Consider the following 20,309-nt stretch of genomic DNA (forward strand, 5'->3'; position numbering starts at 1 on the left):
AAAGAACAATCTGTTGCTTAAATTGCTTGCTGATGGTCTGTGTTTGTCCCTGTGAGCAAAAAGATCTGTAGCTGCCTTTACCTGGTTTCACCCAACCACACAAACAGCACTTTCATGTCCAATTTTGCCCTGGGTGGTTGTGTAACACGAGCTGTGTTATTGTCTCAGGTCAGTGGGAATAGAGAAACCGGAGAGATGGTGCAGGTTGAACAGGTGGACCCCTGCAGCTGACGAGGCCTTTCTTCACAGATTAGCTGCACTTTTGTATGAACAAAATGAACACTGACTTGAGAAAGTCTGTGTGGCCCTCTGGTCAAATCACTGGGGGGGGATCAGTCCTTTTCTAATGCTACCCACATGCGTATTCCACAGGTTTGATTATTGGCAGAAGTTAGCCAGTTAAATTTAAATATTGCTCACCCTATCTACGTCTTAATCAGATAAACAAAATTGGCTTCCTCATTTTCAGTACGATTTAAACTTTAAACTAATATTATACTTGTACGCATTTACACTCACTAGCTACAGTCTGGGGAGTCTGTTCTTCTGAACATTGCTGGACAAAGTACTGTAATTAAATGTCTGATCTTTTAATGTCATATGTGTACACAGGTTTGTTCAGATGGATTTGGTTGGATTTCACAGATTTGCCACCTTCATGCTAAAATGATTAGATTTTAGAAGCTCTGAAACTCTCTCTGTTCTGAGACAGAAGGGCCAGCTACTCAGGTTTCACAGTGATGAAGGCAACATAACAGACATTGGTGGAGGAAACCAAACCCCAAAGTTATCAGGGAGGCAAGGAAACATGCCCAAAATGCACAGTTGGCATTGGGCATAAAACCATAGTGATGACTACAATGCAATACAAACAGATGTTCTTACTTTAAACAGTAATACTTACATTTAGTCCCAGTCGTATTGATAATGGCATTTATACAACACACGGAGGCATGTAAAATTGATTATATTTCATGCTGATTTAGCAATCCTGTGAGGATTTTACATCTTGGTTGCAATCTGGACGACTCGCGCCGTCCTCGATAGAGCTGCTGAAAGTGGTACCAGTGTTAATGGTTGGATTCCACTGATTTGCCACCTTCATTCTGAAATGATTATGTTTTAAAAGCTCTGAAACTTAAACCCTGGTAAGACAGAAGGGCCAGCTCCTTCTGTTTCACAGTAATGAAGTCAACATAACAGAGACGGGTGGAGGAAACCAAACCCAAAAGTTATTGGAGAGACAAGGGAGCATGCCCAAAATGCTAGGCATATTTGTTTTGCTTGGTGTTCCAAGAAACCATACTAATGAACACAATGCAAAGTCAAAACAGATGGCTGTTGTTGCTTTAAATAAAGGACTAACTTCTGATAGACTAAAGTCAATGCCTGACTCTGCTGATAATGACATTTAGCACCACAGAGGCATGTAGAATTGATTATTATGTTGATTAATCTACATCTTAGGTTAGAGTATTACTTATCTAACTCTATACATAAATCTGTGATGACATGGTCTAAAATATGAGGGCATGACCAGTGAGGGAAATTAAGAGATAAGGATTTAAATGTTGGACTTCTGAACCTACCGCACAATAGTAAGATTGGAATAATGCGATGTAAGCAATAGTAAGTAGTAAGTAAGTACAACTGAAGTATCTTAGTGCTGTCTGTATCTAGAAATAGGGAAGAGAGCCCCCTAATTGTTCTGCCCTTGAGGTACATGGATGCTGAGTGACTGCAGAAGTTGTGTCTGCATCAGTGGCTATGTGAAGCACAGCATTAAATCACACTGTGTGAAAGAGGGAGCAGCTGATCCTGGTCCTGTTGTGACAGTGCCATGGTCCTATTGTAGGGAGACCATCCGCAGTATATCTGCTCCACTCCCCTTGCACAAAGGATTGCTTCCATTTATGGGTCCTGGGTGGGGGGTGTTCCGCTGAATCAACAATGAAGGGAGTGGGACCTTACAGACCTCTCTGAATTCTTTCTCAGGCGGGCCGTGCAGATGACACAGGGAATTCTGGGGATTCCTTTGTTATCCATGCAAAGTGCAAACCCATTTTTGCGTTTGTGTGATGGAATTCCCTCCTATAGGGTGTATTTTCATTATGTCATGACAATCATACAGCAGGCAGGGAATCAACTTGAGTTGGGACAATCTTATTTTGTGAAAACCATCATCACTAATCTTTCAAAAATAATCAGATTTTCCTGAGAACCAAGGATTGGTTTCACATCAGGCACATCAGGCACCAAGCAGGTTTTTATATTATTTCAGTGGTTTTGATCATTCAAATAAAAAGAAAGCACAAAGATTAGGTTAGATTTTTTTTATTCAACCTCAGCAATGAATCAGTTATGTTCTGCCTTTCTTTTTCTGAGTATAAAGATTGTAGTGTAAAATATACTTTGTTGGTGGGCTGTAGCTTAATCAAACATTAACAGATTGTCTTCGTGTGGAGCATCAAACATTAACCGTACATCTGTTATTGGCTCAAAACCGTACACTTCCTTACAAATGTTTTGCCCTGCCTGTGTTCATCATTAAAGCCTTTGTTGTTAAAAATAACTTCTCCTCACAGGAAAAGCCTCCATGACTAATTCTTAGGAAGCACATGCTCAATCACGAACACCATGCTGAGGGTTTCCAACTTAACACTCATGTCCGCAGCCATGCAGTACAGGCTCAACCTCTCAGACGGAGAGGTCAAGATGCACATGGTAAATCATTTCCATGTTTGCAAGCAGCAGATGAATGTAATAACCTCATCTTTGCTGACCCTGGGTCTTGGGCTAATGCTTAAAAGCATTTTGGAAACCATGGATAATCCTCCTACTGTTCCTTTGGTTTGTTTGGGCACATTGTAATTGAGGTATTTAAACTTTTAAGCCAAAGCTGAAAAACTTGCAGTAATGTGATTTGACTAAAGGGGTGAGTTGCCAAGGTGATGAATGCCCCAATAGACCCAGCAGGAGATCAGCGAAGAGAATCTACCAACAGCCAAATCACTCTGCAGAACTAGAAACCTGCCTGCATTAAACACAATTAATACCCCTGTTGACCCTAAGGACAGTTTAATAATAAAAAAAACCTACATCTGTTTATCATAACCAAGTTTGTTTTTTTAAGATAAGTTTTTGGGCATTTTCAGCCTTTATTTTTGACAGGGCAGTTGAAGCCATGAAAGGGGAGAGAGGGGCAATGACATGCAGCAAAGGGCCGCAGGTCGGAGTCAAACCCGGACCCGCTGCGTCGAGGAGTAAACCTCTATATATGGGCGCCCGCTCTACCAACTGAGCTATCTGGGCACCCCATTCCCAAGTTTAAAAAACATTTATATTAATGTGTTATTTTGTATTATCAAAATAAGTATATGCCTTAAGCTGTGCTAAATTGAACCAACTTGAGTTATACTTAGTTTATTAAAAATTGTACTTTAGGGCGACTGGGTAGCTCACCTGGTGGAGCGCACGCACATATAAAGGGGTTTAGTCCTCGACGCAGCGGCCGCAGGTTCAACTCCGACCTGCGGCCCTTTGCTGCATGACATTCCCCCTCTCTCTCCCCTTTCAAGTCTAAGCTGTCCTGTTGGAAATAAAGGCCTAAAATGCCCAAAAAATAATCTTATGCTTAAATATAGTCTAATAACATTATATTTTTGCATACTTCAACTTACCAAAATTAATGCACTTTTTTAATAGGTATACTAGAACAGCTTAGGTTAGATGCTAATTAAATTAGACTTGCTCGAAATATGCTAATTAAAATTGACTTTTAAGAAATATGTAAGTACATCCAACACACTTTACATGCTTTAGTATACTTTAGGTATCGAAAAGTATTTTTCTTTTAGCTTTGTGAAAACCAGAGAGCAACATTTTGAGGGGTCTAGTCTAATGTCTGGTTTGCTCATTCTCACAAAGCAAAACATTTCAAAATTAGTCAATATATGGGGCACCAAACACCAAAAGCAGCCATCTAGTCAGAACCTGGGCTTTATTTTTAAGAATCTGATGCATTACACTAATCAAAAACAGTGAACACTATCTGTCTGGTCACAGGTAGAGACTCCCACCATACACAACAAGAGCAAACGAGACTTATATCGAAACCTAAAAGTTGCAGGACAGTCATTGCAGTAAAGCTTTGCGAGTGAAGTGTTGTTTTCCATAAAGATCATTAAAGCCTTAACATTATTATCATTGTTCTGCACATGATGGATTATACAGAACATAATAAACATCTCTTCAGGTTTATTTAGGATTTCAGATTTTCCACTTTGTCCTGAAATCAATAGATTTATATCTAAATAAATAAAATAAATAGGTTAATATTTATTGTAACATCCGTTCTAGGTGGGAATAGTTTTCCTACCCTTCTGGCTCATGTATTGCCAATTGTACTGTAATTGTTCCCTACTGGACATTAGTACACACTGTGTGTTCATGCAGTGATATGGTGATTTACTGTATGCTACTCCTCTATTGGGCTCTGACTTCTGTTACTATTTCTGTAACTTCAACTCATGGTGTGCAAATGGTGTGTCATTGAAAAGCTTTTGTTTGCCTTTTTGAGCTTCTGCAACACAAAAAACAAGATAACAGATGCTCAAGATCAATAACTCCTCAGAATGTCAGGGTTATTATCTTTCACAATGACTTCCTGTTTGGTGCACTTTGATTCCTCAAGACAAAATGTCAATATCAGCCAGTGTTTCCTTGCTTTTTAAACACGATTGAAATGATAAAAAATTTGTAATCCAATGGTGATTGAAACAGCACACATTATAATCATATGGATTGCACTACATACTCTACAGTAGCCTATATAGCAAGAATGTCTCCAGTACAAGTATGAGATCTTTTTTCCACTTGTTTGCAAACTTTTGATACAATACGTGGTGTGTTCTGTTCATTATACTCACAATAGATGTTCTAGAATCCGCAAGTGTTGTCTTTGTCAAGCATGTTGAACTCTGAGTAATTAAAACCAAACTGACAATATGCAGTGATCATTTTTAGGTCATCTCTGATCATGTGTGGCAACTTGCCAACTTTCTCTAGTAGTCAAAAGATATTAAATCGTGGATGGCCATTTCAATAAGAATTAGGTTAAATTTTTGATAGCAGAGCAAAAACACATTATGTACAGTGTTGTTTTTTCCTTTTTTTTTAACTGGAATAAGAAAGAAAAATACAAGCTGTCTGATGGTGCCAAGTCAAAAGAAGCTCCTGTTTAAATGGGAATTTGAAATGCATGATAAAAGCTCCTTACATCTGTGTCCTGTCATTTGGCATCATTTTCATGTCATTGAACACTGGGAAGATCCACTACGCCAGCTGCTCTGCAGCCGATTGATCAAAATTATAATCAACAAACTGGGTGTGAGTGGCGTCAAGAACTTAAGTAGCAAAAACAACACTCTATTTCATGAAGATTATGATAAGAACTATGTTGTTGTTATGAATGTTTTGGCACATATTGATGTTGACTGTGAACTCTGAGATTGGGGAACTATGTTGTGAAAATCCTCCCTGACCGCTATCTAAAAGTCTGATGACTTGTGCTTTCTCCAGAGAATCCTCCTTTTTGTTTCAATCAACTTTGAAGCTGTTTTTCCTTTTTATTTGTGAAATATCTCAAGATTTTACACTTACATGTAAATATACAGCAACACAGTTACTCATGCAGTTACACATACAGAAACACTGTTACTGTGTATGGCATGAGTTACATAAACGTAGGTTTCAGGAAGAGTCCCTTTTTTTTCCAAGGAGAGAAAGCTCACCTCTGCAAACGAAATAGCGAAATATGAAAAGGTGTTAAAATCTAAAAGTTTGGATATTTTTTTAATCTAGAAAACCATCTCATCAGCCGAACCTTGATGAAAATAATCCTGAACAGAGAAGGTAATTGCTTAAATGGCTGTCCTTCTTTCTTCTTGCTTCTTTGAATGTCTTGTTCTAGAATTGTTGCTCATTCTGGCAGTGACATGCAGCCCCACTGGCCCAAGGTGGGAGAGGATTGCTTGCTTTCAGAAAAACAATGGGCAGATAGAAGCCTCCCTGGACTGGATATAGGGGTCTCACCGTGCACTCACTGACAAATGGGCAGAATAGAGGAAAATAACAACAATGGGTAATGAAATTAATCAAAAAGAGCAGTTATTTACAAAACATATAACAGCAAGCATAAGGATTTTCACAGACTAAAGAAATGTAAAGGGGCATGACACCAATTTTACACATGAAGATTAGTTTACCTGTCATAGGGAGGACTACTCAGACTGTGACTGTTGTATAATGTTTTCTGTGGCTCTGGGGGAGATTTCTTAAGTCGGAGAAAATTACTAAAGATACCTCATCCAGGAATATAATTTATAACTGAAAGCCTGCGTTACAAACTGGGTGCATTGAGTTTGAAAGGTGTTGGCGTTTACCAGGCAGGGAGAGTCACAGACACTATGGTGTTGCAATATGGTAATTGTAGGATCCAGCATTTCTTTCTTTCTTGACAAAATGGACCAGGGTATCTCTGCCTTTGCTGTTTGATATGGGCCATTCTCTCTGTGAGTTATAATGTACATTTTTTGTAGAGACTCTGTGGCTGTGGTGTTGTTTTGTAATTGGTGGTGTTTTAAATATTGGATGCAATAATCCAACAAATTCAAAACCTCAAAGTTACTATAGTTCAACAAACTGAAAAGCTTCATAAAGATAATATTGGGCTATTGTTTTGGTTTGCATTAGATTGTAAAAGTGTTATTTTGTCAGCTCTGTATGTCCATGACTCTGTCTGTAGTGCTTAGTGACGCTCTGGCCCACAGAACTTGAAAAAGCAAGTTGACAATTCGCAGCTTAGTCTGATCAACTATGCAGTGGCATTACAGAAAACTGACTTAATGTACCCCAGTTGTTTTAATAAAAAGGAACAATGCTGCCATCTTGTGGCGGTGAACACAGACGCCTCAACAACTCGGTCATCACATGAACTTCTGTACTTCAGGAGAACTAAACGCATCACCAACACTTTAGACTCCGTGTGAAAGTTATATTGGTGAACCATTCTGTGAACCTCTTCACACAGAAGGGAGTTTGTTTAAAAGGCGGTTCGCGTTTCTGTTGTGTAGCTCAATGCAGACAAAAGGAAGTACAAAAGAAAAAAAGGTCTGTAAGACAGATTTCCAACACCTGGGGGCGCTGTAGCTATTTACTGTAGTCTCCTTCATTTTGTATCAACACATTTAGATCCCCCTTTAACCTACTCTCAGTGTCCCTCCTTTCTCTGTGTGGTTCCAATTCGTTTTGTACTTTGTTTTCTGAGGGTTTTTAAGGCCAACATGTAAACACGAATTGGGCCCCCATAAAAAGGTCTGGTTCTAACATAAACTTACACAGTGTATAGGCTACTGAAAAACGGACATAAATCTGTACACTGACAAGCGTAAAATTCAAATGAAGGGGGATAACCGCAATGCCAGTGAAAACTAATTTGCGGCACCAACTTAATGGTGCCTTTTTCTGATGGTAGCCTACATGTTATCCATATGTTGAAGTCACATTTTATCTTCTGTAGCCTATATGACCGATTGCGCATAGATATAATTACTAGGACCAGACGTGTTGGGCCTTGGTCACCGTACCTTTCTCTGGTTCTGTTGAGATGCTTTAATGAAAACTCTCTGCAGGCAACCAGCACAGACAGACATGAACAAATAATGGAGGGTGGACGCGGTGGGGAGTAGTCAGTCGGGCAGTCTACTCATTGGTTGCCTCAGACACAGTAGCTCTCCCTCTCCCTCTCCCATAAATGCGCTCCCACCACCGACCGAAGCAGATAATCACAGGCCACTGTGAGAGGGACACACTTCCGCTGATTTTGCCCACAGTTTACACGGGGATGCGTTTCGATTCACGAAAAGGTGTCATCAGTCCAAGATTTTGAGTCGTGTTTTTAGCTTTTTTTTGCGCATAGGTTACGAGGGTGCTCCACTCCAACTCGAAGATGACTGGGGTTTTTGAGAACTTAAATACTGATATGCATTCAAACCAGATTACCTCAAGCAGTTACCACAGCTTGCACAAATCGCAGGAGTCTCCGACTCTGCCAGTGTCCACGGCGACGGACAGCAGCTATTACAACAGCCAACAGCCTGGCCATTGCGCAGGGTCTCCATTTGGCCAACTCGGCTCTTACCAGTACCACGGCAACGCCACGAGCACTGTGCCATATAACGCAAAGTCATACGACCTTGGTTTCAACTCATCTTATGGTGCATACAGCTCCTACGGCTCCAACTCCTCTCCTACTCCAGCTGATACAGGTAAGGATGCTCTTATATTCTTTTAAAAATACATTCAATTTCATCTTTTTGTTTGAAATCGAACTTTAAAACTGTATGAGGAGGAAGTTGAATCATGCATAACATAATTGACAAGATAATTATGTGGTCAGAAATTATTAGACACAGCCTACTCGTCTTGTAGGCTACAGATGCGCACAGAACACTGATAGTGAATGCTTAATTAATGTATTGCTAAACACAAATCTTAAACAAACTCTGATATGTTTCCCTTGGCATTATAATATACAAATCTGATGAAACCAAATAAATTATGAGGTTAGCACATTATCTACTTAACACGTAAGGCCGTGCAAAATGCCTAAAAGTTATATGCAACTGAAAAACTGCAGTATCCTTTATGCATAACATGACTTGTTTTTGAATCTTTCCTCAGAGAAAGAAGAGCGCGAGCCAGAAATCCGGATGGTTAATGGAAAACCAAAGAAGGTCAGGAAACCTCGAACCATTTATTCCAGCTTTCAACTGGCTGCACTTCAACGGAGGTTTCAAAAGACGCAGTATTTGGCTCTACCAGAACGGGCCGAGCTGGCAGCCTCGATGGGCCTTACGCAAACACAGGTGGGTGCATCTAAGACGTGGACTCATACGCTGTCAAATATCTATTATATGTCTAATGTGAAAATAAATTAAACGGTTGGGGTTTGGAAAATATATGGTAAATCAATTTTATGCTTGTATCCGTTTCTTTCTCAGGTCAAAATATGGTTCCAAAACCGCCGCTCCAAGTTCAAGAAGTTGTGGAAAAGTGGAGAAATCCCCCCAGAGCAACATGTTGCTTCCAGTGAATCTCCCCCCTGCACGTCTCCACCAACTATTTCCTGGGACTTTCCACAGACTCAAAGAATGAACAATGTCAACTCCAGTTTACCTCAGAGCAGCAGCCCTCCCAACACGACTGCGTTTTTGGGAAACTACTCCTGGTACTCTACCACGAACTCTACGACGCATCTACAGCCTCTGATCCAGCACCACCACAACTCCGCCATAAGCGCTGGGACGATATTCTGAAACAAACAACAACAAAACATCGGGTTTAAATCGGAAAATACTGGTGAAAAAAAGAAAAATGCCAATACCTTCATGTTACATGGTTGTGCGCCATGCGAAGTTGCAAGCATATAGAAGTTAATGGAGCCAGACAGGCTCATGGGCCTTGCCAGTTTTCGCCCTGGCAAATGGTAGTCACAGATTTCTACAGTTATTTTTGTATTTATTTATTTTGTTTATGTCGAGGGGTGAATGAACCACTATTACCCAAAGCAATCACAGCATGGGCGCAAGCCTACTTTTACGCGGACGTCACTTTTTTTGCCATTTCTGCAAAAACAAAACATTCATCGCAGGACAACCTGTCACAAATGTAGCACAAGTTAACGGTATCGTGCCTTTTTCAATATGACCTCATTTTGTTGTGCGATAAAACAGCGTAGGCTACCTTTATTCATTCCTTATGCCATTAGGTTAGTTGATTTGAATATAGGTCTAAGTGTCTGAATCTACGTTTGTAAATATTTTACCACAGCTTTTTGATAGCCCATATCACTCTTTGCAAATTAACGACCATTAACCACCGTAAGCTACTGATTGTCCTACCCTCTGATTTACTTGTATCACACTTAATTGTATTTTTGTCTTATTTATTTTAGCAGTGTTCCATATATGACCAGACGTTATTTAAATAAAAATGTTTTCTGTGAATATATGCATACCTCCTTTTTTCTCAAAATGTTTTCTCTGCACACACATTTTCTTTGCTAACAGGCATTTAGGATGACATTGAGAGATTTGTGATGCCTCATTCGTTTAGCAGTGAGCATAATAACAAATATATCCTATGTCTGGGACTGTTTTTTATTTTTATTATTTTTTTTATAGCAATTTAGACATTGATTTATTTTAAAAGCATACAATTAATGCTCGGTGAGTGTTGCATGCTTTTTCACACGTCAATTGGTTTTATTTCAGAAAAGAGCTACACATTGAACCTTGTAAAGGAAAACTCCCCTATCTTAACGGAACCATGCAGGCTGCCACAAACATGGCAGTGATTTATTTAAACTAAAGGCTATATTGTGGTTGTGATAGGCTGAAACTCGTCGACAATTTCCCGATAAACGAACACCTGTAGCTGACAAAATGAATAGCCTTGCTAACTTCTAGTTGTATTGCCTGGTAACCATGTTAGTAGAGCGGTTAGCTGTCAGTTAGTCAGGACCATATAAGGACGGATGGACTTTAAGACTTAAACTAGCCGGCCGTTTATTTTTTTTAAAGCTAACGTTATAACGTTAGATTAATTCAAACTATTTCTTAAGTAATAGGCTATGTTTGTAATAAGAAGAACGTGTTAGGATGCTATCACAAGCGTGGACAAGCGTAAGATAATTCCTCAGCTGTTTGGGGTTATTTTACCCGGTTCTTTCAGCAGATGATTAGCCGAACCGGTGGCTCATTCAGGCAGGCAGAGGCAGAGGTTGGGCCCGGGGCGCAGGCTCAGTGGAGGAGGCAACAGAACAACACGCCTTGGCATGCGAGAGGGGAAGATGAGGGTGGGTATGAATGAGCACAAGCTCCTCAGACTCTGTGGAGTCAGTGAGTCGCTTTCCAGACGTTTTATGAACTCAGCCTAACAAGAGAAAAAGAGAGGAACTAGGTCCAAGACAGCCTGGAGCTACAACATCATGGAAACATTTCTCACGTCTCACAAGTAAAGCCTCTGATCTCTGAAGACGAGCACATTGACCTATATTATTTACGTGGCTCATGTAGGGCCTGTAGGCTATGGTAAACAGAGGCACACGTCCAAAAAGCCTTTTTTTTTATAGGCCTAGCTGTTTTGTTATATTGGCCCTGATAGATATATATAGGCCTAGTGGGGGGCTTATTATTAATACACATACCCATCACTTAGTTCTCATTCATGATCATTACTGTCTACCCCACACGCTTCCCTTCCAACAACCACGGGCCATCAAGTGGGATCGTTTCCTTTTACATAATTAGGACTGTAGCTTGTCAGCAGTTGCTATATCTTCATGATGGAGCCGAGCCTCCTTCCTGGAGCTGACAGGATCAGATCCCAGGCATGCAGCAGGTCTGTGCTGTGCGCCAACACATTAAATAGCCCATATGCTATATAGGCCCGTATATAGCCTACCTTTGTGTGGACCTTTGAAGGATACTGTTATTTCTTGTACAGATAATATGCATCATGACAGGCCTGTATGATCACTGCACCGTGGACTGGAATAACACTTAGCCTAGCTGGTTTTCTCCTTGTTGTAAATGTTTGCCTTTACTTAGCCACGTCAGTGAAGTAATCCGCACAGATGTAGGCTATAAATAATACAAGCTATCGATTTCGTCCTAATAACAATACTACTAGGCTGCTGCTACTACTAATATTAATATTCATATTAATATTAATATGAATATTAATAATAATAATAACAACAATAACAACAATAATAATAATAATAATAATAATTTCTGGATGTTTTCTGTTGCTCTATGACTTCCTTCAGGGATTCGAGCTATGTGGTTTATAGTTTTGCATTTCTACAGGCAACTTGTAAATGCATTACCCCCTATCCTAATTTATACCGTGATCTGTAATTTCATCCACATTTGCTCTGGTTTGAGCATTCTGGCTTTCAAATGTGAAAGCCTGCAATTACTATATAATTCTTCGCAATTTTAGATGTCCTAATATGGGGTGTTATTTTTACACAAGACAATTTCCCGCTATTTCAAGCATCAACATTGTCAAAGTTGTATGTACATAATAAATGGGAATATCAATGCATAGTTTTTAGCCTAACATCTTGACTCAACGATAATTATATCCGTGTGGAGCCTACGTAGAATTATCCTGAATTGCATGGTAACTGCTGCTTTAAATTTTAAGAAATTACTCATAATTTCCCCCAAAGATTACCAAGATCTCGAGTGCACAATGTCATCAGCGTAATGAGGAGTAAACATTTATGCTAATAATCTACATTTTTTTTTCCATCAGCTATAAAGAGGGGAAATAAAGCAGACATTTTCAGTCATATTCTGAACTCTGCTGCTATAGCTTAGACCAACACATGGAACACATTTTGTGGAATGTAAGCGCTTATCTTGTGTCTGTGCTGTAGGATGCTGCTGCTCATCTGCCTCCATGCTGATTTCTGCAAAATCCAGAGGGAGCTTGCCTCTTTATTTTTAAGCTGAAAGGTGTGTATTAAATGTTTACTTCTGAAATACTCATTGAAGGTAGCGCCAGGATTGAATTGCATTTGATATAAGCAAAAACAAGAAAGAGGCGTATAGTCTTTACAGGCATAATTTATCATTTTTAGTTCATTCCTACAACATTTATTTATTTTAATTCTTAGTCAAATCTGTGAATCTTGACGATTCTGTCATGATATGAAACTATTTAAAAGACTGGTTCCTTTCGAGTAAAATGTTAGGCTTATTTTATTCTGTAACTTTGTGTATTTAATGTGCTGCTTTTGTGAAAAAAAAGTCATTTAGCAAAGAAAGCGGTTCACACCGAGAGGAAATGTAAGAAAGGGGAGACGCAGAAGTTGTTCTTTAATCTAGTCGCTGCTATCATTACTCTTATATTGTGCTTTGCTAATTTTGAAGCCTCTTCGCATTGACAACTCCGTGATGTACACCTGCAAGCAATTTGTCAGCCTTACACATAGCTAAGTCTAAGGGAACAGTGATGAAACGGCACCTCACCTATTTCGCTTTTTTTTTCTATTGCAGCAGCACATTTCTTTCAGAGCACTATCTCTTTTGTCAACGCAGAAAGATCCTCCATGCGAAGAAAAAAAAATGCTCATAATTAGGCTACCTCAGAGATGGGAAACTGCATTAGAATAAATAAGGGCGAAATTACTGTAATTATGCTGGGTTTGATGGGCTCAGCTCGTATAATCAAGGGGAGAATACCGCGAAATAACGCTGACCCTCTTGGATGTGCAGCTGCGTCTTTCTGGGGCTATAGGCAGATTTATGTTCACTACAGCAGCAGCAGCACAATTCATATTCTTTCTTATTGGTATCGAAATATACATAGGCCTATTCTACTTCTGGCTTGTGCACAAAGGACTATATATGTTCTGAGTTTTGTATTAAAATAACAATAGAGACAGGGTTGTTACAGGGATGTTACACAAGGAGCAGACAAATAGATAAACTAGGCCAGAGTTTATTTCTTTTCAGTCCCCTTGAAGCTGATTAGTTAAACTGATGGTGTTGCTGTATAAGAACAAAACTGCGCCAGCATTCATATAGCCTAATAATTATAATAAGCATAATGATAAATCATTATAATGGTCTGATTTACAATTTTAACAATGAATAAATGAAACAAATGAGAAAAGAATGAAGTGCTCGGTTATGATGTGATATAGTCTATAGCCTACCTGTCTGGACTCTGTTGGCCTCTTAAAGGGATGCTGTGCAGACCGCACAAATGTCATCAAATGTGTCATTACAATTGCAAAACTAGTGTATATATCCATGTAGATAATGCAGCTGGAGGTGAGCGAGTATGGCTACAAGTCATTTACAATGAATTTCTTTCTTTCATTCTTTGTTTCTTCTCAGGCACAAACATAACCTTTCAGATTCAGACACATTGTATTGTTTTCTCAAATATTTGCCTCATTATTTTCTGTTTTGCTTTTTAATTTGTTTATTATTATTATTATTATTATTATTATTATTATTATTATTATTATTATTATTATTATTATTATTATTGTTATTATTTATGCCAATTCAGTATGGTATTTAAATGGACAGGTAATTCCACCTGGGCAGGGCATTTTCTAAGAAATCATAATAAATAAAATGCAAGCACATTTAAAAAAAAAAAAAAAAAAGAAAGGTAGCCTGTAGGATATCATATCCAGTGGAATTTTAACAAATTTTGATTAAAAATCCCTAAAAGGCTTACTGCAAGATTGCGCAACTAGAGTAAAAGAATAGTGTGAAGCCCATACAAGAAGGCCTTTGAACTTTTCACTTTCACTGATCTCCATCTGATCCGCCCTGTGTCCCGCGTGCTCATCCAGGCTTTTTGCAGCACCTGCCTCTTGCGCGATTATTCACTTAACACACCCAGTTGATCTCTCCCATTCATCACAGAAAATGTGGATTGTCGGAAGACAAATAGAAAGATTATCTTTAAGAAAAGATGAAAAGAAATAAGCGATGTTGTTGAATGAATTCAGGTCTCCCGCACCGCGATTAAATTACGATAATAGAAAGGATGCAGCTTATTGCCTATAGGCAGGATACCCAGTGGTTTCTGTCTTTTTTCTTCTTCTCCTTTTTGTATTTTCCATTTAATATGCTATGTAAAATAAAGCCGTTAACATATATTTGTGTAGCTGCAGACAGTCATTTTTTTAGATGCAACGTCAGACTTCTCATTCTGGTCACTCCAGAGGTTTGACAACATCTGCAACCAGTGAGCAGCAGCAGCAGCAGCAGGAACCCATGTAAGGCTAAATGCTAAACACGACCAAACATCTGAACGACGAGCCTTTTGCTCACACAAACGCACTCACACGGTGTCTGCTACAATAACCAACATGATACTGCTTTGTGTCAGCTCACATTAAACCTGCACCATGCTGAAGCCTTTCTTTTCACATGAGAGGAGAGTGTGTGTGTGTGGGGGGGGGGGTTTGAATCAGACACCTTTCTTGACATAATTTAAATCATTATTTTACTGCTTTTGAAACTTTGCACATTATGCACATAAACTTCAGAAACAGATAAATAAATTAAAGTAATCAATACAAAACTAAATATTTTCTATGTTGACTAAACACATCTCGACGAATACAGAAAGCCTAAAACCCTGTTTCACAGCGTATCCAGTACAGCACAAAAAACGAATCTGAAAATTATGTACAAAATACAGGGACAAATAAGCTGCTCACCCTCAAGATATTTTTTTTTTCTTAAGCAGCAAATTGTCAGACCCTTTACATTTTTCACATAACATCGGGGCACGGCATAGAAAAGCTTTGCTTGCGTTAGTGCAGCATTAACAACACATTGTTGTTATTTCAAAACACTTACAAAATGAACACAGACTGACCTAAACAGAAAAACTAGTTTGAATAATTTAACTTAAATAACAAACACATATAAACAACATAGTAGCGATATGAGGCTTTGCACAATATGCCCTGTGGTAGACTGTGCTGTAAGCATGATGGTGATGGTGGAATTAATGAAGTATCATTATTTGGTTAAAGAAACACTCCTATGGCCTAATAGACCTTTAACTGTTAATGAATGCAGATTGGTTTTAGGTCATCATTACTTTGGGCCCAACATCTGGTGTAAACAAACACGTGTTTTCTTATAAACAGAATAACTCACACAAATGTGATTTTAAAAAATGAAATAGAAACTGACACAAAAGTGATAAACACCAGCCAAAAAAGGACCAATTTGTCGACGGTTTCCGCTGACTGTCAGACTCGTTGCCCTTGGGCCCACTGCGTGCCGTTTCAGTCTCTCAGCTCCCTTCTTTTTCTTCTACGCTGCTTGCAGTCATCCGGTATGAGGAGGCCACTGTGTCAGCAGCTGGCGGCATGCGGCAGCAAACTCCGGGGTTGTTGTTGAGTATTATCAGTGCTGGGCCGCGCTGAGGCCCCTTCACCATCCTGATACACGAGCCATGGCGGAGTCGAGGGCTGAGTTCCCTGTTCACATGAGCTGTGACTGTTGCATAGACTCTTGGTGTGTGGTTGGATACCATGAGGTGTAGCTGGGAATGTAAGATCCGGTTGTCCCCACCGAAGTCTTCGTGGCGGTCGGCGAGCTCCAGACAGGTGTCACCGAGGGAGAGCCGCTCGACAGTCCGCGGCCGGTGGCTAAAGCGTTGGTGTCAATTGTGCCACCGCCTTGCTTCATCAATTTCTTGAATTTAGAGCGTTTATTTTGAAACCAAATCTTCACCTGGAGAGACAAAGGAAATTATTAGACAATTGACTAAACGGCAGTTTAGTCAATTTTAGGCACGTTTTACGCACGCAGGTTTCTTAGTACAACATCAAGAGCAAAACATTTTTATTATTAAAATGTTGCCTTGATTATTACTGTATTAAAATGTCATTGATACTAACAACACATCAATGGTAATACATAGAAAAAAATCCTTAATTTGCTATCAAACGTTGAATAGTATGTTACTTTTGATGAATGGTGTTCCATTAATAATAATAAAAATAATATTAATAGTAATACATGTTGTGAAAAAAAAAATACATTTAAAAGGTGTAACGGTGCTGCAGCAGAGTGGAGCTATTTGAGTGACTTTCATGGACTTGCCTGTGTCTGAGTGAGACCCAGCGACGCTGCAAGCTCAGCTCTCTCCGGTAACGCCAAATATTGAGTTTGTTGAAACCTCCTGTTCAGGGCTTGAAGTTGTAAACTGGAATAGATAGTCCTTGGTTTTCTAATCTTTTTCCCTTTCCCGTTGAATCGAACCTCTCCGCCTTCCACCACTGTGTTTTTCTCTGCTTCTGGCGCTGAGAGACAGAAAAGAGCAAAGAGAAGAAAACAAATGAGGAGGCAGTTGTAGCCAACAGTGCTGCGCAGCTATGAATACTCCAGCGCAAGTTCTACAGGCTGTACTTTAGGTATAATTACCTTTAATTGGATACATTGTTTATAGCGTTACGCAATAAATAATTACCAAGCCTAATTCCAACATCTGGGTCGTCTTTTCGCTGCAGCGAGGACTGTATAGCTACAGATGAAAGACGTGCCATCACAGAAAGTTCATAATTAAGATCCAAAGATGCTGTTGCACACTTACCTGTCTCCTCTAACCGTGTCTGTGGGAGTGCCGAGCTGTTTTGGTAGGTCTGTACTGTGCTGAGATATGGACTGGTAGAATGGCTGCCGACGGAGTTTACGTATGGATAACCCAAAGATCTGGGGAACGACGAGGCTGGACTGTAGCTATCGTGCTGGGTATGACCTGCAGAATGTAAACAGTGCATTGGATAGTGTCCGTGAGACATGGAGGAAGGCGACATTTGTTGACTCGGGGGTCCAAACTCCATGAAAACGGTTTTTCCTGAGGCAGGGCTATTAAGACTTTCTGGAATTGTAGTCATTGTCATCTCTTCTGGCGGTTCCCCTTGTCTTGCTTTTGTTGTTTTCCTTCTATGATCTCAGTGAAGGATGGGTCCCAATTTAAGGCGAACTGATTTTTTCTCTTTCCATTCATAAGAAAATGTAGTTGTAGCCTGTGAAAAGTCCTAGGTATGATGCTGTGGACCAAGACAAACTCGCTCAAAGGTTTGAATCTCGGACTCATGAATATTCATCAAAGACTGTCGCTGATTGGTCCACTCTTTCCAAGAGGGAAGCCGATTGGCGACGCTGGGGCTGGGTCCGAAGAACCTGATAAAGTCAAGAAAAACCACTATAACCTTCGATTTCTTCTTGACATGTCAACATTTATTATTATTATTATTATTATTATTATTATTATTATTATTATTATTAGGCTATTATTATGCTATTATTTAGGCCTACAATTCGTCAAGTAGGCTAACATATATTTTAGGCACCACATTTTTGATAATATTGCATAGCCTACTATATGGCGATAACAACTGATTCACTTTTGTCTCCGCACTATCCAAACATTTTGAAATGTAAGAAAATATTGTCATAGCCCATATCGGTGGAGCGTTTGTCACGTTGTATTAAAAGTGGCGGTTGTCATATAGTAAGCGTAATTTATTAGCCTAATGTTGCATAATATTCCCAGCCCTGTTAAAGCTGCTCTTTCTGCCGGCCAGTTTGATTAAAGCTTTTTTGATTAAAGCTCTATCTGGAGTAAGGTGTATTAGCATAACACTAGTGTTCAATTTTCATAAGTAGGTCTGTAATTAGTCATGAGTTTAACACTTACATTGGCTGGAGGTCTCAGTTACACCTGCAGCACGTTCTGCTCTAATGTCAAATGAGGTTTGTTGGTTCAGGTGTTATGCCTAATGATGTTTTATAACACCTGAAAACATGTAACGACATCACAAACAAAATAGCAAATTATAGTTAAACAATAATTTCTGATTTACAGGCCGATGTGTAACCTATATTTTAAACAATGTTATAAGGGCAGCTGTTTTAATCATGCATTATTTTTACAACAGTATGATATAGCCTATAGTCGTGGGAAATTGTTAGTTAGATTCCCACCGAACTATTCCCTGTTTTATAACACAGCCATGAATGCACGGCAGGCCTACTTTCTAATCACATTGAAATGCTTTCCAAACGACTTTACGCGCCTTCCATCGCAATCAATTAATGGTCACAGTTTTGTTAAACGCTGGTACCTTTGATTAGCATGGATCTAAGTGAGGGTGGGGGTGCGGCCAGCCTCCCACAGCCTTACAAGAATAATTATCCATGGACATTTGATTTAATTGAACTGACGACTGACTTAACAGGGATATTTCTTCTTGAGCTGCAGGTTTAGAACTCCACAACTCAAAAGCTCAAACGGGATCACTGCTTCAGCTGTAAGTAGAGTTTGACCAGGCTATATTGAAAATAAGATCTTAGTTTCAACCAACTTACTTTAAAAATTCATGTGATGGAAAAGAAGCAGATAAATCCGCGACATCCGGGGTCAGAGAGCCTCCGCAGGACGCACTTGGTGAAAGAAGAAGAAGAAGAAGAAGAAGAAGAAAGTATCCAGCAGCTCTTCATTTTGTTAGGATTCATTTGTAGGCTGCAGCTCTTGTTCTGGTGTCTGCAGAGCAGAAACACAGCCTGGCTGCTCCATCCGCAGTCCCTCCATCTCCACCTGAATAACAAATTAAAGGCAGTTAAATTCCGTCACTGTGATTATCAGTGTAGCCTAATTGCATAATTGAACTCAAAACAGAACTAGCAAGTTGCAAAATGTGTTATCAAAATGCAGGCGCTGACATCACGGCACGTGTGCCACAGTGTGCCAGGCGGCTGTGGATGCCTGGATTTAAAGATTTCTGTGCAATATTAGGCTATAACGAAAGCTGGTCCCTTGTCCCCTAAAATAGGCCAATTTGAAGTGATTTCTCTGGAATTACTTTCGAAAAATGCTTCAAGATTCCGCTATCAACAACGACAATGATAATGGTAGTACAACCAATAATTATCATCTTCCAGAACAGAGGACAGATTTTTATGGGTACTTGGTGGGTGCGACTGATAACTGTCATTATTTTCCCACGATTATAGTATCTGCAAATTGACACGCGGCTGTGAGCAAAACCATTAACAGAATAGAGGCAGAGTTTGCGCAAAAAAAAATAACACCACGAGTACTACTAATAATAGCAATAATAATTACAGGCTTTTGTTGAAATGTAGAGTTGAGCGGACTCACGAAATATATGCTGCATAAATCATATTCATTTTATTGATATATGCAACATCAATCATTTACAAAGTGTTTATTTGCTTGGAACCTAAATGATTAACTATTTATTTTATGGCTTTTTTTATGGCTTTTATCAAGCCATCCTCAGTATCATTAGAATGAGCAGGCGTGTGATAAAATTACCACTTTAATTTATAATTTGACTCTCGCTGGCAGGAGAGCAGCGCAGGCCACAGCGCTCCGTCCTGCAGCATGGCAGCATGGCAGCAGGGCTCTAACTAGCCACACTAAAAATAAAGTCCTCCATGCATGGATGGGCCGCAGAGGCAGGACTCATTAGGAGTGAGTAGCTCTGTGGCTGAGGGTGTTTTAACACCTGCTGCTCTTCACCTGAGGGTTAGTGCAGAGGTGGAGAGACAGAAAGAGGAGGGGGAGGTGGAGGGGTAAACGGGCCAATATGTCACAGACTTCATTTCAGTCCGGTGATCGAAAGCCCTCCTCAACTGCCATGCCAACCCACATTT

At 39.6% G+C, this 20,309-nt stretch overlaps 2 protein-coding genes across 2 annotated transcripts; one reads left to right on the forward strand and one right to left on the reverse strand.

The window, feature by feature from the left end:
- The first annotated feature begins 7,809 nt into the window (after window positions 1-7,809).
- dlx2a (distal-less homeobox 2a) lies at window positions 7,810-10,071 on the forward strand. The gene is made up of 3 exons (XM_031297657.2): window positions 7,810-8,327; window positions 8,743-8,927; window positions 9,063-10,071. Exons 1-3 carry the CDS (start codon window positions 8,009-8,011, stop codon window positions 9,375-9,377), a joined length of 819 nt encoding a protein of 272 aa, XP_031153517.1. The 5' UTR covers window positions 7,810-8,008; the 3' UTR covers window positions 9,378-10,071.
- Window positions 10,072-15,094: 5,023 nt separating this feature from the next.
- Window positions 15,095-19,234, reverse strand: dlx1a (distal-less homeobox 1a). Its single transcript, XM_031297659.2, has 4 exons — window positions 18,999-19,234; window positions 17,218-17,810; window positions 16,728-16,927; window positions 15,095-16,355 (listed from the first exon to the last, which is right to left on the reverse strand). Exons 2-4 carry the CDS (start codon window positions 17,525-17,527, stop codon window positions 16,104-16,106), a joined length of 762 nt encoding a protein of 253 aa, XP_031153519.1. The 5' UTR covers window positions 17,528-17,810; window positions 18,999-19,234; the 3' UTR covers window positions 15,095-16,103.
- Window positions 19,235-20,309: the final 1,075 nt, after the last annotated feature.

The sequence above is a fragment of the Sander lucioperca genome, chromosome 8 (assembly GCF_008315115.2).
Source record: "Sander lucioperca isolate FBNREF2018 chromosome 8, SLUC_FBN_1.2, whole genome shotgun sequence".
NCBI classification, from domain to species: domain Eukaryota; kingdom Metazoa; phylum Chordata; class Actinopteri; order Perciformes; family Percidae; genus Sander; species Sander lucioperca.

Coding starts and splice junctions, on each gene's coding strand:
- dlx2a (XM_031297657.2), top strand. CDS start 8,009: ATGACTGGGGTTTTTGAGAACTTAAATACTGATATGCATTCAAACCAG. Junction 8,328..8,742: donor TCCTACTCCAGCTGATACAG/GTAAGGATGCTC, acceptor ATCTTTCCTCAG/AGAAAGAAGAGCGCGAGCCA. Junction 8,928..9,062: donor TGGGCCTTACGCAAACACAG/GTGGGTGCATCT, acceptor TTTCTTTCTCAG/GTCAAAATATGGTTCCAAAA.
- dlx1a (XM_031297659.2), bottom strand. CDS start 17,527: ATGACAATGACTACAATTCCAGAAAGTCTTAATAGCCCTGCCTCAGGA. Junction 16,928..17,217: donor GACACGGTTAGAGGAGACAG/GTAAGTGTGCAA, acceptor TCTGTCTCTCAG/CGCCAGAAGCAGAGAAAAAC. Junction 16,356..16,727: donor TGGGTCTCACTCAGACACAG/GCAAGTCCATGA, acceptor TTGTCTCTCCAG/GTGAAGATTTGGTTTCAAAA.